The following is a 10,860-nucleotide window of genomic DNA, read 5'->3' on the forward strand; positions in this document are numbered from 1 at the left end:
TAAAACTCAAATCAAACGAAAGGAAAGAACAAAAAAAATGATTTAAACTACGAAGCAAAAAATAAAAAAAGATGCTGCATGTCAAACAGATTTAGCCTAGGTGTTTATAAAATTGACTGACTGACTGACTTGGCTGCCTTCTTAACCATGTTAGACCCAGCTGTACAAAGGCTTCCAGGGGGGCCCCTGGGCCCCGTGCAGCACGAGTAACCATAGAGGACCGAGCTCTCCTACCTTTATTTGTGTCTTCAGACACTGAAGCATGTTTACCAGTGTTGGGCTCATACACGTGTGCATTTTTGAATGAAGCTGTCCAATAACCGGTTTTGAGGAGGTAAACGTTTGATTCATGTCGTGCGCTCAAGAAAACCGCAGAACATCACAAGGCCTACATGGTGTCTGTATATATCAGCTCTTTTCTGAACATGTACGAGGTTTTGCTTTTCTTTTCTTTTTTAAATAATCTACAAACAGACTGCGGGACGCCGTCGTCTGTAATGACGATTGCCTCCAAAGCTGCGGCAGAGAGAGATGACGGTTTGATCTCCTCAGCCTTCCTCACTGATTACTTTGCTGATCTGCAGAAGCTTTTATTTTTTAGAGAAACACTTTATTCTTTTAGTTCTTTTTTTGGGAACCGTTTAAGTTTCACTCCACGTTTCCGACCAAACTAATGTCAATTCACATATTTTTGTTGTTGTTGACAAAATTGTTAAATGGACAGTTATACTGTTAATGTTTTTTCTGATTAAAGATTTCAACAAATTTGCATCCACTGAGGGTACAGCTGTGTTTTATTGCAATTTAATTAGAGTTAGTCATATTGCCATTATCTCAATGTGCTCACTTTTATAGCTTCGATTTATACGGGCCTATCAGGACTCATTATGACAGCCTGTAATATAAATGGGAGTCATGTGGTCGCAGGCACCACCTAGTGGAATTACACATGTATTACACTCTGAAAAAAAATCATTCCAGGTTTCACAATCCTTTACTTGTCACGCCCCCATGTGGAAGCTGTTACAGTCACAGTAAAATGGTTACAGTTGAAGTTTATTTCCGGTTTGATTCCAGTTCTTTGATGATGATCACGTGATATGTCTTACTTTTAATTTCACTCATTTTCTCGAGCCGTAGTTTTAGTTGTAGCATTTTGTGGTTGCCACTTATTAACAGATGCAGAACTACGAGATCGGGTCCAAAATATTTGTCTTTCAGTCGTCGATAAATGCAATCGTTGATAACAAAACAGCAGAGAGACGATCTTTTCATCATGTTTATGGGTCACAGTGAAGTAAACAGCACTGACGTCGTGTTTTAAATCATCGCTGCACAGCAGAGATGGACAAAAAAGAGGGAGGGGACATAAATGTGCTGTAATAAATAAACATGTACTGTGTGGATCATTTTAGCAGTTACAGGCTTAACGACATATTTCAGTCTGTTCTCATCAAACTAAGAAATAACTTTCAGTTTAACAACGAGACAAATGTCTACTGATGGTTTTGGCTACAGAATACTCATCGACATAGAACAGACTTAGTGCAGCAGACAGAAGTGTTTTTTTTTATAGTACACAAAGAAAATAAAAACATATTAACAATTAACCGACTCACTATGGTGAGCACGAGCGCAGCTTAAATGGTATGAAACGCACAACGGACGCCATCTGAATAGTTTTTCTTAGTTTAGTGTTAAGCATTGACTTACTACAAAAAAAGCGCAAATTCTCACACCTGTAAATTTCACCGTCATTGTCACAATTTGGATGCAAACACAAACGCACTCGTGAATATTTGAGTATCTCTCTTCTCTTCTAGTTAGATTTCTCATTATATGTAGCATCATTTTGACATTTCTCCCAAAGTGTGTGTGTGTGTGTCAGATGTTCTTTCCCCGTCTATCCACTCCCCTCTGTCACGTTGTCTGTTTCAGTCTCTGCGTCCGAGTGTTGTTCCAGCTGAGCAGTCAGGAACGGGTTGAAGAAGAAGTCGAAACCAAACTGCAGGGCGCTCTGAGCCGTGCGCCTCCAGTCGTGTTCGATCTTGTATTGCCTGCGCCGGGGAGTGCTGGCTCCCCCGCACGACTTGCAGTGAATGGCTTTCAGTTCAAACACTGGCCACTTGGAGCCCAAGCGCCCCTCCAGTATGGTGCTAAACTCCAGCAAACTGCCTGTGTTTAAGTGCAACAGCACAGACTTGAACTCATTACTCGCCCGCAGGACTATGTCCTTCGTCGCGTCTTCGTCCTCGACGATCGTCCCGTTCTTGGTCTTCCTCTCCAGCGGCATTCCCATCGTCACTTCGAATTTGTATCGGTCAAATATTTTGATGTGGCATTCATGCTTGGCCAGTGTTTTAAGTTTACAGAGAGGGTCTTCTGGAGAAGGCGCTGGCGCGGGCTGAGGCTCGGCGTCTGTGGCCTTTTTACCCTCCTCACATGAAGGATATGGCTCGCCGTACAGGCAACGCATCCAGTTCCCCACAAACACAGGCAGCAGGTTGATCACCGACTGTGGCCCGTTCTCAATGTCAGTCACGCGGACATATTTGAAGCGTCCCGTCCACGTGACACGGTGTCCCTCCAGATGAGAGCATAGAATCTGAGTTTGGGCCATGTTGGACTCCTTCCAGGCCATAGGACCGCAGAGGTTGCTGTACTCGGGCCACGACAGGGTGGAGTTATAAACCTTCATGCCTTCGGACCTGTACACATACATCCAGCAGAAAAGCACCATGGCACTGAGCCACACCAGGATGAGCTTGACAACACTGCTCCGTGTCACGGAGCGAAAAACCACAATGGGGTTGAGGCTGAAGCGAGTCCAGAGCCTCAACACAACCGGCACAAGGCAAACTGTCAAAGTGACGACGATCTTGGTCATCTCCAGAGCGAGGAACCACTGGAGTAACTGGATGATGAGCATTGCTGCCAGGCCCAGTGAGAGCACGGGAAGAGCAAACAGGAAGAGGAGGTAGCCCACACAGGTGCGGATGAGTCCAATTGCAGTGGCATTATTGAGGAACACCAAGCAGAGCTCACACCAGGTAAAGCAGACTAGATAAGGCACCAGGCACAGGTAGGTTCCCTTGAAACCTCTTAACTGTGCCATACGGAAGAGGAGATAGAAAAGGTGCCCGTATAATAGACACGGCATCCCCAGGTTTAACACTAGAAAGTCCCCAAAAGGCACAGTGAAGAAAGTCACGCCAAAGACCCTGAGGAACCACAGGGAGTCTGGCAGGAGGTGAGTGAGGGAGCAGGCACCGGAGAGGAATTCTGTGAGGAGGGCTTTACGGGCAAAGAGCTGAGCGGAGGCATGAAGGCTGAGGATGGCGGTGATGGTGAAGAAGAGAGCGATGGCAGCCAACTCTGAGCAGGGAATCCATGCTTTATCAGCCACAGGGAAGGAGAAGATGACAAAGACCACAGAGAGGAGGAAGTACCTACGGACACAAAAGGAGACGGGACGAATTTCCTTCAACTAAAAATGTATGACAATCTTGAACTGAAACGTCATATTTGCCAACAAAAGTGAATAAACTCTTAGTTGTTAGTTGTGTACGCATGAAGGAAAACTCACAGATAGGGCTCCAAGTGTGTCCATCCAAAGTTGGTCTCAGCCTGCTCCACATCAAGACCAGGTTCAAAGTGAGCCAGCAAGTCCGTCAGTGCCCGGAAGTTTTCCCAAGCTTTGGAATTCTGCACAAAGAGGAGTTGCATTCGTTTCCTGCTGCCGTCTCGCTTAAACAAAAAGACGTTTCACCAATTCACCAACCTGAAACACGCGCAGTGTGCAGATGACCATGGAAAAGAACGAGAGGTAGAAAACCAGCAGCGGGATGAGGAAGATGAAGAACTCGATTGTGAGGTTGGAAATGATAAAGAAGAAGACGAGTGCGTTGACATGGTGGGTGGGGATCAGGGCGCTGAGCCACTGCATGCCGGCCCGGGACGCCCAGTCAATGAGGTGCTCCTTGATCTCCAACAGAGCGTGCAGAGGGAACTTCAGTAGCTGTGAGGGAAATAAGAGAATTTATCACTATTAAGGATGTTTTATTGTTATTATTATAAAAAAATCCTCTTTCTAATTTGAAAAATGCTGTGGCTTGTTTTTTTTCAGCGGCTGCTGGACCTTTGAGAGTCGAAGAGACTCTCACCTTTTGGTGCAGGGGCAACTCGTCTGGATTCTTCACCACGACGCCGTCTATGTCGTCTTCATCGTCATCTCCCGCGGCAGCCATGACGGGCGACGGTGCGATACCCTGAGCATACTTCTTAGTCATCTCCACGAAATCGTCAAGGCCGACATGGGAGGTGGCTACACAGAAGACACGAAACAATGTAAGTTTTGGACCAAAAATGCATATTAGGAGTCATGAGTGCGTTACCCTGCACATACCCTCGTTGGAGACCATTGTCTCCAGGACTCTCCTTTGTTTCTTGGCAGAACTGTTAAGTGGGCCAGGAGAAAACGGTTTCCCTGTAGATGGAGAAAAGCTCCTATGAGATTTTTTATTGATTCCACAAACTGTGGCATGTCAAGTGTAAAGTGCATTTTTCTTTCTTTTACCTGGATCTGTGTGGACATGCTCGACATTCTCCAGCATCTCAGAAATGGCCACTGACTTCTTCTTCTCTGGATTTAACTTCCAGTACATGAGCAGAGCCGCCTTCCTGACTCCTCTCTCGAAACGGGACTCCGTACACAACTTCTTCACCTCCTCGCAGTTTTCTGAAGTGATGCCTGAAAAAGCCATAATGTTTACATCACATTGCCATAACTAGAGGGAGTTGACAGAGTTGACGTGTATACCTTTCCTGGAGGCGAAGCACTGCTGCAGCAGTTTGACAGCATCCCTGCGACCTTGTTTTGCAGCCTGGACCAACCATGTGACCGCCGTACAATTATTCAGCTCTTCATCTCTTTCTTCCGCTAATGCGAGAAAGTAACGCCCCATCTGGACACACACACACACAAATAACACATTGACAGGGTATTTGAGTCCACCATATGGCCATTAAAGTCACCAGTGTCTGTGGAGCGTTCACTGTCACTGACCTTGATCTGTGCTTTAGCGTCTCCCGACTTTGCCCTCTCTTCAAAATCCTCAAAACTCACCTCCTCCTCTGGCTCCTCTAAATGAAAGAGACAGAGATTTGCAGTGCAGTCAGTACAGTATTATAACTCTTGACACCACAGACTCCAAAAATTCAACAAATATAAGTTTGTATGTTAGCAGGGATGTAGCACAAGAGCTCAATACAGATGAAAATATTTTGACATCCATGTTGGCCATAACTGAGGCCCTATGGTGCTTTCAAATAACATAACTTTTAATTAGACATACTTTAATATCATTTTATTTAGACATTTTTTAATCCCAGCCAAAGAATATGATGTGTATGAATTTGAACAGCTCAGTCTGAGGCACATCATACCTCAAAGGCTCACAAGTTGGGCCACAGCCAACGCTACAGGAAGCACAACATTTAAATGACCATTGATTTATAAATGAACATCAGTCAACTAACATTTTGGTATGTTTCATTTTCCCGTCCAAAAGCTTAACATTTGGGTAAAGATTTCCTCAGTACAATATATTTGGTTTTCTTCAAGTGTCCATTTAAAAATATAAAAACTCCTCTTTTCTCCTCAATATTAGTTTTAAGTTACTCTGTACACATAGTCCACACGTGTACAAATACATGTGGCAACAGGCCAGTGTGACCTGACGTGAAAAGTGAACAGCACAGACATAAACAGCTTCCGTCCTGATAAGACTGTCCCACTGAACCTGAGCACTTTAATTATGATCCTCCTTCAACTGATCATTTTGGCTGCTCCCAAATCCCAGTTGCTCACTAGAGCTGAAGCTGTCACTTCTGCTGTGCTTAAAAATAAATGACACATCTTTCTAAAGACGTGGAGAGAGGAAACAAAATGTGGAAACATGATTTTCATGATTTGAATCAGCAGATTCCATCAGAGCCAACGCTTAGTACTAAAATAAACGTTAACCACAGTAAACAGCAGCTGTTAACGTACATGATATAACACAAACTGTCTCGTATCCAACACAAGCTACATGATGATCTGTTGAGCTCTAGAGAACTAAATTGTGGTCCAAATGAACTGACTTTGCAGTAATACTCTATATTAACACGTGTAGACGTCACATCACTGTAAAGTCATGCAGTAACTGAGCACTTGATGTCCCCAGGAGAACAAGAGCTCTCTTATTATCCACACTTTAGTGGACTTGGTCAGTGGAAACTTAACAGCTGAGTTGGAGCAGTGTAAGGACAGACAGAGGTGAGACAGGCTTTTCTACTCGGGTCAGCAAAATGGGAGAGGCTGCTTTACATGATGTGTTCAATTTCTACAGTTGTCATGGAGACATTATAATACACACAGCAACACTGGGAGGGTTTCCCAGATTCAAAGTGTAAAAGCTCAAAGGTCAGAGTTTGACTCACCATGTTCAGATGTTGGAGGAGGCTGAGGAGTAGAGGATCCTGTTAGAGGAAACGCTGTAGACGCTGCGTTGAGCTGAGACCGGCCAACCTGAGAGGGACTTCTGATGGGCTGGTGGAGCGGGGAGGCAGGTGGTGTAGACAGGGAAGAGGAGCGGGAGGAAAGACGGGAAGATGTCCGACGGGAGGCAATAGAGGGGAAAGATGTGGGGGCGTCTGGAGGAGCTGGCATGGTGACTTTAGGCTGAGGTCGGCCTGAGGTTGACGTAGAAGTGGTAGCAGAAGTGCTGGATGAAGAGGGACCCACCCTGAGGGAGGCGGGAGTCAAGGGGCTGGATATGTTGCCAGTTAGCGATGGTTCCATAGCTGCAATATACATCAGACAGCAAGTCAGGATTGAATCAGTCGAAATGACTATCTATAAACAGTTATAGAAGATACTCCGGGATATTACGAGTCAGCAATAAAAACATTTATTTCCAACATTATTTTTATTTATGAAATGGTAACTCTGTTCATTTTGTCTCCTTATAATAGTGTCCTACTGCTGCTATGACACTGTCATCCACTATCATTAAGGTAATATCTATCTATCTATCTCCACAAATGATGGATAAGTCGTTTAAAAATCTACTGCATGTTGTTTGATTCAATGATGAAAAACATTATTGTATTATTAGTGTGGTCTAAAACTTGTTGCAGACTATATTGTTAATTGAGACCCGGCGGCCACATGGAGAGAGTGATATCCAATGACACTGGAAACTGGATTAGTCCTGTTGCAGATTTTAGGAAGGGAAACCCCCCCTCACAGCACCTTGAAGAGCCTCCAATGACACTAGTTTAACTGAGTAAGTTGACATGTAAATAATGTGAATAATTGTGATGTTATTTCACTTCAGCCACAGTTTATACCACAGTTATAACGCAGTGTGTAAACAGAAGCCGACATAACAGGCAGCTAAAATAATGGTTGTTGTTGCTAACGCTAACGTCGCTTACTCACCTCTACCACGAAAACACCAGATTAATGACTGTCCTCTACTTTAAAATGTCTTCGGGGGAAGAATCTCCTTTTCTTTATTATTCGCTGTCCCGAGTCATTGTTTCCTCTCGCTTTGACAGAGTCAGTCTGAACACATTCTTCTATCCTGCGGTCAAACTCCAAACATAACCAACTGATGCACTGCGAGACAGCTGCTCCGCGGACACGCCCACTTTATGCTTTACGTGTTGTGATTGGACAAAATGGAGGACTCGTTCTACTAAACCCGATTTGATTGGCTGGAGTCACCGTGTGAACAATTGCCCTCAGTCACGACACATCGACTATCGAGAAGATTTCACGTTTCTCATATTCAAGTGTTATAAGGCAAGATCATAGTTACTGTCAGTGTTGTAATGTGACAAAGTACAACAATACTTCGTTACTGTACTGAAGTATCTGTACTTTACTTTATTTATATTTCTAGTAACTTTAACTCCACTACATTTCCTCTAACTATCTTTGTTACTCGTTACTATTAAATAATAATAATCTTCAGAAGAAGAGTTGGTACCGGTCTGTATTTATATAGAGCTTTTCTAGTCTCCATAACCTTTCAGTTGAAAGACAACTCGCCCTACCACTGACCTACCATGGCTCAATCCTAACTCCTCAATTTTTTAATTTTACATTTTGTACCAGAAAATTACTTTTGATACTTAAGTACAGGGAATTTCATATACTTTTACTTAAAGTATATTATAAAAAAAAGTAACTTCAACTTCTACCAAAGTCATTTTTTTCAACTTAGATACATTAAACTGTGATCTCTACACTTGATTTGCTTTATTTAATCATTCATTGATCGACTACTTTTATCTGTTTGCAAGAGAGTAAAACTAGTTTTCCACCAGCAGATGTCAGTAAAGGATCTTATTTACAATCACATGATTTCTTCAATTTTCCTCAAAGTTCCCACATGATTTTGATTATTAGGATAATTTTTTTTTTTCCAGCATTTGACCTTCACTATCTTTTTTTTTTTTTAACATGTATTTTGTTTGGAAAGCAATTCATTAATTTTGTGTGGTAAAATGACTCCTATACACAAATAAGTGGAAGTTATTCATATAAACATGCTTGCTTATATTACCAGGAGAAAAAAAATTAATGTGGAATAAGTTTTCAAGAGGTGGCCAAAAATAATAATAATAAAAAGAGGAGACTACAAATTACCCGAAAAGAGAAGCACGAGGGCATATAGTTTGCACATTGTGGGAAAAGAAGGAAATGGGGGCAGTAATTGCTTAACTGCTGTTTTATTGAAGCACTTATGTAAATGCCACAAAGATAAGTAGATTAGGCCAATCGAGTTCTAAAGATGAGCACGGTGACTTTACTGGTTTACTTACACATGCACACATTCAATGTCTGTTCCGTCTGTCAAATGGACTTAGACACACATGCTCCCTCAGATGCAATTTTCTGCTAAATTATGCGAGGCAGCTCAAGGTCAAAGTCATACAAGGTCATTTGCCCTAATGAGCTTGTGAGCTAATGAGTCCAAAGCTCTTGATTATGCAAATCCAAAGATTTGATTAGAGCTGTAGCGCCCCTTCCAAAATCTGTAATCACTTTGTAATCACTCAGTCTGTTTCTTGTCCCTGGAATTCACGAGTTGAGACTTAAGTGATATAGATTTTAGTTTTTTGTGATATGTGTTAACTCTTCCCCAGCAGTGCCTGTAATCAAAAACTGCTGTATGACAGAGCGTTGGCCCCACATATGGGCAAACATACCAAAGTGTAGTTTTAAAATAAAATAGCAAATACCCAACTAATAAATGTCTCAAAATATTTTCCAAAATACAGAAGCCACAGCATGTATCAAAATAAAATACTGTATTTTTGACACAGATGCGAGGTAGGAAGTGATCTTGCTGAAGGATTGAGAACATAAAAAGATCAATTATTATAACTCCAGTAAATAAATGGAGAACAAAAAATAAATTAATTAAAAAAAGGGCAAACTCAAGTGTGATTATGAAAGCTTGTGACAGTCAATGTGTTAATATGTGTGATTTTAACAAGTCCGGGCAAATTAAAGCACCGTGCAGTCCAGTCTGCAGCAGCAGCACCTCATGTTTCGTGTCCTTATGATGTCATCATGTTGTTTCAAAGAAAGTATTATACACATATAATACAAATAATACACAACATTGAAGTATTTTGATGCTTTTGATACATTTTCATCATGTATTTGAAATACATGTATCAGAAATACTGCTCATCCCTGACCAGACCAACTATTTCTGAATTTCACTAATTCTGGACGGACTGTGGCTGGCTTTTAGTCAGCAACTGATAATCTCTGAACTATGAACTGTTTTAATATAAATCCGCTGTCATAGCTGATCTGGAACACCAATGACAGGTACCTTGTTCTACATTTCCAGGTACAGAAAAACTCAGCTCCTTCTGTGTGTTTGGCTCTTCTTCAGCTGCCAGCACTCTTTGTATTGATCTGCTGCTATTTTGAGACATTTGTGGAAAGTGTGCAGAGAAAAGAGAAATGAAGTTATTCAATAAGAACAGCATAGCTGTATACACAGAAAAGCCCTATTTTTCACAACTGGGCTGGGCTCACTTAAGTTTAAATGTGCTGTTGTGTAAATGTGATATACTGTAATATTTTAATTGCATTTTCAGCTGCTGGAAACAATGCTTCTTCTTTCTTTTTTTTACTGTATAATTATTCTGGTTGTGGGCAGAAAGCTGTCTGTCCAACATTAAATTACATTAAATACCTCCTATATGTGTCTCTTCTGTCAGAAACAGAGACAGATTTATGTGACTGTGCTTCAGTAATCAATGCAGCTTCAAAGACCATGTTTCCACTGTTACACATGAGGTTGTGGTCTTGTTGTGAATGGAGGGTTTGGTAAAGGAAATGGAACATCGGACTCAGAATTGTTCAGTGAGTAATAGTGGTGAGTAATGTCCAAGGAAACCTTATTATCCTCATGTGAAAATGTTACGTCACCACCAGCCCTCCAGCCTAAACTTGGCTTTACATTTAGGAAAACAGGTCAGTTTGGAAATTTCCTGTGTCTAATGTTCAATTGAGTGGTGCCATTCCATGTGTGTGTGTGTGTGTGTGTTTCCCTGAATACCAAAGGTCACCTCTGAAAGCTATATAACAAGTTTAAACTGCCAGCCATCATGAATATGTTAAGCTTATTACAGACAGTTGTCATGGATATGCTGAAAACACAAGATGATTATGTTAAGTTAGTGAAAATAACAAGTCCTTACGTTGCCTTGCACTTTACCGCTTCACAAAATATTTGGTATAGGCTGACAAAGCACAGACAATAACAGAGATTCACAGCCTAT

The 10,860-nt window shown here is 41.9% G+C and overlaps 1 protein-coding gene across 1 annotated transcript; it reads right to left on the minus strand.

Moving 5' to 3' along the window:
• Positions 1 to 776: 776 nt before the first annotated feature.
• Positions 777 to 7,695, minus strand: wfs1b (Wolfram syndrome 1b (wolframin)). Its single transcript, XM_058650317.1, has 10 exons — positions 7,487 to 7,695; positions 6,484 to 6,846; positions 5,066 to 5,142; positions 4,820 to 4,964; positions 4,577 to 4,750; positions 4,406 to 4,486; positions 4,164 to 4,324; positions 3,782 to 4,018; positions 3,587 to 3,705; positions 777 to 3,449 (listed from the first exon to the last, which is right to left on the minus strand). The coding sequence occupies exons 2-10, from the start codon at positions 6,842 to 6,844 to the stop codon at positions 1,904 to 1,906; spliced, it is 2,901 nt and encodes a 966-aa protein (XP_058506300.1). The 5' UTR covers positions 6,845 to 6,846; positions 7,487 to 7,695; the 3' UTR covers positions 777 to 1,903.
• Between the last annotated feature and the right edge of the window lie 3,165 nt (positions 7,696 to 10,860).

This window comes from Solea solea, chromosome 14 (assembly GCF_958295425.1).
Source record: "Solea solea chromosome 14, fSolSol10.1, whole genome shotgun sequence".
In the NCBI taxonomy this organism is placed as follows: Eukaryota; Metazoa; Chordata; class Actinopteri; order Pleuronectiformes; family Soleidae; genus Solea; species Solea solea.

Bases quoted from the DNA above. Each gene is read 5' to 3' on its own strand.
- wfs1b (XM_058650317.1), bottom strand. From the start codon at position 6,844: ATGGAACCATCGCTAACTGGCAACATATCCAGCCCCTTGACTCCCGCC. The intron at 4,965-5,065 runs GTCAGTGACAGT...GTGTGTGTCCAG, and splicing joins ACGCTAAAGCACAGATCAAG to ATGGGGCGTTACTTTCTCGC. The intron at 4,019-4,163 runs GTGAGAGTCTCT...TTTCCCTCACAG, and splicing joins AGTTGCCCCTGCACCAAAAG to CTACTGAAGTTCCCTCTGCA.